The 3,812-nt window shown below is 60.9% G+C and overlaps 1 protein-coding gene across 1 annotated transcript; it reads right to left on the reverse strand.

The window, feature by feature from the left end:
- Positions 334-2,605, reverse strand: LOC109710343 (serine/threonine-protein kinase-like protein CCR4). The gene is made up of 2 exons (XM_020232855.1): positions 1,980-2,605; positions 334-1,904 (listed from the first exon to the last, which is right to left on the reverse strand). The coding sequence occupies exons 1-2, from the start codon at positions 2,467-2,469 to the stop codon at positions 334-336; spliced, it is 2,061 nt and encodes a 686-aa protein (XP_020088444.1). The 5' UTR covers positions 2,470-2,605.

The raw sequence follows: 3,812 nt of genomic DNA on the forward strand, positions 1-3,812 counted from the left end.
AGCAAAATAAAATAAAACAAAAAAGAATTTATGGACAAACAATATTAACTCCTATTCTCAAACAATCCTCATAAACGAAAAGAATAAATAATAATAATAATAATAATAATAAGAAAAAAAAAGGACCTTTTCACACCGCTAAATCTCCTCAATTTTAGACTCGAATCGGGCGAGTTGATTCTGTACAATCTTGTGTGTTGAAAATTTTTATCCCAAGGCAAACTTGGCATACCAATGAATATCCATGTAACATGCAATTTTGCATGTGAGTTAACCTGGATGCTAGTTCAGCATCGGTCGCGAAATACATTCGAGCCATAAGTTGGTCAATCCTTATGCACACAGGAATTGCTTACACGTGCGTAGAGAGATGTCCGACGAACTCTGATCCCTCATCCTCCGCCATCGCCGGCTTTTTTCCCTACCGAGCCTTCGCCTCGGCCTGGCACAAGCGCGGCACGCTCGAGCTCCGCAACCACTAACCGTCATCGTCGCTCCCGCTGCCCTCGCCCTCACGCACTCGGCGCCGGCTCGGGATGAGCGCTTTCGGCCGAACTCGTCTCTCACACGCTCCGCTCCGTTCGGGCTCGGCGGCCCCACCCTGCCGGCCACCACCTCCCCCCCCCCCGCCTCTATCGCCGGCACCGCCATCTCCACCACGTTCCGTGGCGACCCCATCGTCGTCTCTACCTCTTCCCCTCCACCGCCGCCACCGCCGCCACATTCTCGGTGTATCGCCTTCCTCCCAGTGATCAGCTCCAGCAGCACAACTCCGAAGCTGTAGACGTCGCTCCTCTCCGTGAGCCGCTGCATCCGGTAGTACTCCGGGTCCATGTAGCCCACCGTCCCCGCCGCAGCGGAGGCAACGCCGCCGATCATCGGCACGGAGAGCCCGAAGTCGGAGATCTTCGCCGTCCAATCCGTGTCCAGCAGTATGTTCGAGGACTTCACGTCGCGGTGGACCACCGCGGGGACGGCGTAGGAGTGCAGGTACTCCAGGCCCCGCGCCGCGCCGAGCGCCGTGCGGAGCCGCGCCGCCCACGACGAGTATATCGGCGAGGGCGGGGACGCGGCGGCGCCGTGGAGGTGGTCGTGGAGGGAGCCGTTGGGCATGTACTCGAAGACGAGCACGCGCTCGCCGCGCCCGCGGCTGTAGCCGAGGAGCCGCGCCACGTTGCGGTGGCTCAGCCGCGCCAGGAGCCCCAGCTCGGCCCGGAACGCGCGCTCCGACTCCCCCCACCGGCTCCGGCTCCGGCTCCGGCGCGGGGGGGGCGGTGGCGGCCCCGCCGCCGCCGCCGCCGCCGAAGTCGATCCCCCGTCCTCGGCGCGCTTGACCGCCACCTCGCGCCCGTCGGGGAGGGCCGCGCGGTACACCGCGCCGAAGCTCCCCGCGCCGATGCGCCGCGCCGCCGCGAACCCCTCCGTCGCGCGCTCCAGCGCCTCTATCTCGAACTCCTCGCACCCGTACTCCCCCTTCCCGGCCGGCTCCGCCTCGAGCCGGTCGCCGCGACTCCGCCGCCGCCGCCGCTCCCCCGTCCGCGCCGCGTCGTGTACGCGCCGGTCGCAGGTCCCGAAGAAAGCCCCGTAGGCCGCCGCGCCGACCAAGGCGGCGGCGGCGGCGCCGATCCCCACGAACCCGGCGATCGCGAACGCGGCGTGCTTCCTCCTCTCCCCGCTCAAGCCGCCCCCTCCCGGGCTAGCCGAGCCCTCGGCGATCCTGCAGGGCCGGCAAATCGCGTCCCCGCCGCCGCCGCAGAGGTCGCCGGAGCCGGCCAGGACGCCGCAGGCGCACGCGCGCTGGGGCGCGCACGGCCCCGGCGCGACGCGGTCGAAGACGACGCGCCCGCCCGGCCCGAAGAGCCCGCCCCAGCACACCGCCGAGTAGTTGGCCAGGAGCACGCCGCACACGGCGCCGCCGCGGGCCTCGATGGCCGCGAACTCGGCGCCCGCGAGGGCGCTAGGCACCGCGGCGGCGCCGCCCCAGCAGCGCACGGCGCCGCTCTCGGCGAGGGCGCACGTGCGGTCGTCGCCGAGCGCGAGGGCGGCGATGTCGGCTGGGGGGTCGTCGTCGTCGTCGTCGTCGTCGGGGAGGTCGGGCGGCGCGCCCGCGCCCCAGCAGGCGAGGCGGCCGGGCCGCAGGGCGACCGCGCACGCGTGGCGCGCGCCCGCGGCGAGGGCGCCGAAGCGGCCGGGGGGGGCGTTGGCGACGACGGCGAAGTCGGTCCCGAAGCAGCGGATGGAGGCGTCGGCGCGGAGGATGCCGCAGAGGAAGTCCGTGCCGACGGCGACGTGGGTGAAGGAGAGGCGCGGGGGGACGCGGAGGTCCGGCCAGCGCCAGCAGGCGGGGGCGCCGAGGACGATGCCGCAGACGTGGGAGTCGCCGGCGGAGAGGGCGCGGAGCGGGGGCCCGCGGTAGACGCGCTTCCCGGTTGTGCCGCGGTCCGGCCCGGAGAAGGACCACCAGCGCATGGTGTCGACGGAGTCGGAGAGGGAGATGGCGCAGAGGAAGCCGTCCCCGGCGGCGACGGCGGAGAAGGGGGAGGAGGAGGAGGAGGAGGTAGGTCTTGGTGGCGGCGGCGGGGAAGCTGGAGCAGGTCAGGGTCGGGAGGAGGAGGAGGGGGGGAGCTGGAGGAGGAGGAGGGCGCAGACGAGGGTGGTGTTGGGCCGGCGGGAGATGGCGAGGGTGGAGAAGGGGGCGAGGAGGAGGCGGCAGCGGAAGGGATGAAAGAGACGAGGAGGAAGAAGAACAACAAGCGTGAATGGCGGTTACCAGTGTTTTTGAGAGGAGGAGGAGGCATGGTGGGGGTGCAGAGTTGATGGCCTGTGCAGCAGAGGAGGAGGAGGAGGAGGAGGAGAGGAGTATTTCATGGTATATAGAGAGAGAGAGACAGAGAGACTAATTAACTACATACTCACTACTACTGCTCGCTCTGCTGCTAACACTAACTACTACTACTACGGACGTGGTTTTTATATAATATTGAGGGAGATCGATGGAGAATTAAGGTGGTGGGGGAACACGCGCGCCAATGGAAAGACTAGCTCGATTTGCCACTTTGAAATAATCCTTAATTAGCAAATAAGCCAGGTCTCGCTAGCTAGTTCTCTCTACAAACTCTCTTTAATAACTTAATTTCTGTGCACACTCAAACTCGTTCTCCAGCCCGATTAATTGAGAGTAATAATTCTGGAACTTCGCTGCTCCTCGCGAACAGCGCGTGTGGTGGACCATGACATTTATATTAATTAATCCTAATCTATATATATATATATATATATGGCAGAAGATAACTAGGTACTTTGCTCTCAAACTAGCGACATATATGTGCTCTAAACTAGTTAAGACAATTATCTCACCAATGCCATGTATGTTTAATCTCATCATCTTTAAAACAAAAGGTAAAAAAATCTATGTACGTATTACGGACATTTCCATAAGCTTCGTGTGATGCAGCTTCCAAATCGACGATCGGCTCCGTTAGACTTGATCTACACTATTGAAAGTATTTGAAAACTAAATTTCATAAATTTTCGGCATCATTTACCTATCAAACGAGTAGTCTAAAAATGAACGGCTGAAAATAAAAATCTCTTAAAAAATGATGTTGAAAAATTATGAAATTTAGTTTCCAAATACTTTTAATACGGAGGCGTTCATGCTACCGATAGTATACCAGCTTAACTCTATATATATATATATATATGTATTTATATATATAGAGGAGAGAGAGAGATGTCGAGAGATGAGAGAGAGAGAGGAGAGATAGAGGCTAGAGAGAGCGGAGAGAGAGAGAGAGTGGCTGGTATGGATT

Source organism: Ananas comosus, linkage group 5 (genome assembly GCF_001540865.1).
Source record: "Ananas comosus cultivar F153 linkage group 5, ASM154086v1, whole genome shotgun sequence".
In the NCBI taxonomy this organism is placed as follows: domain Eukaryota; kingdom Viridiplantae; phylum Streptophyta; class Magnoliopsida; order Poales; family Bromeliaceae; genus Ananas; species Ananas comosus.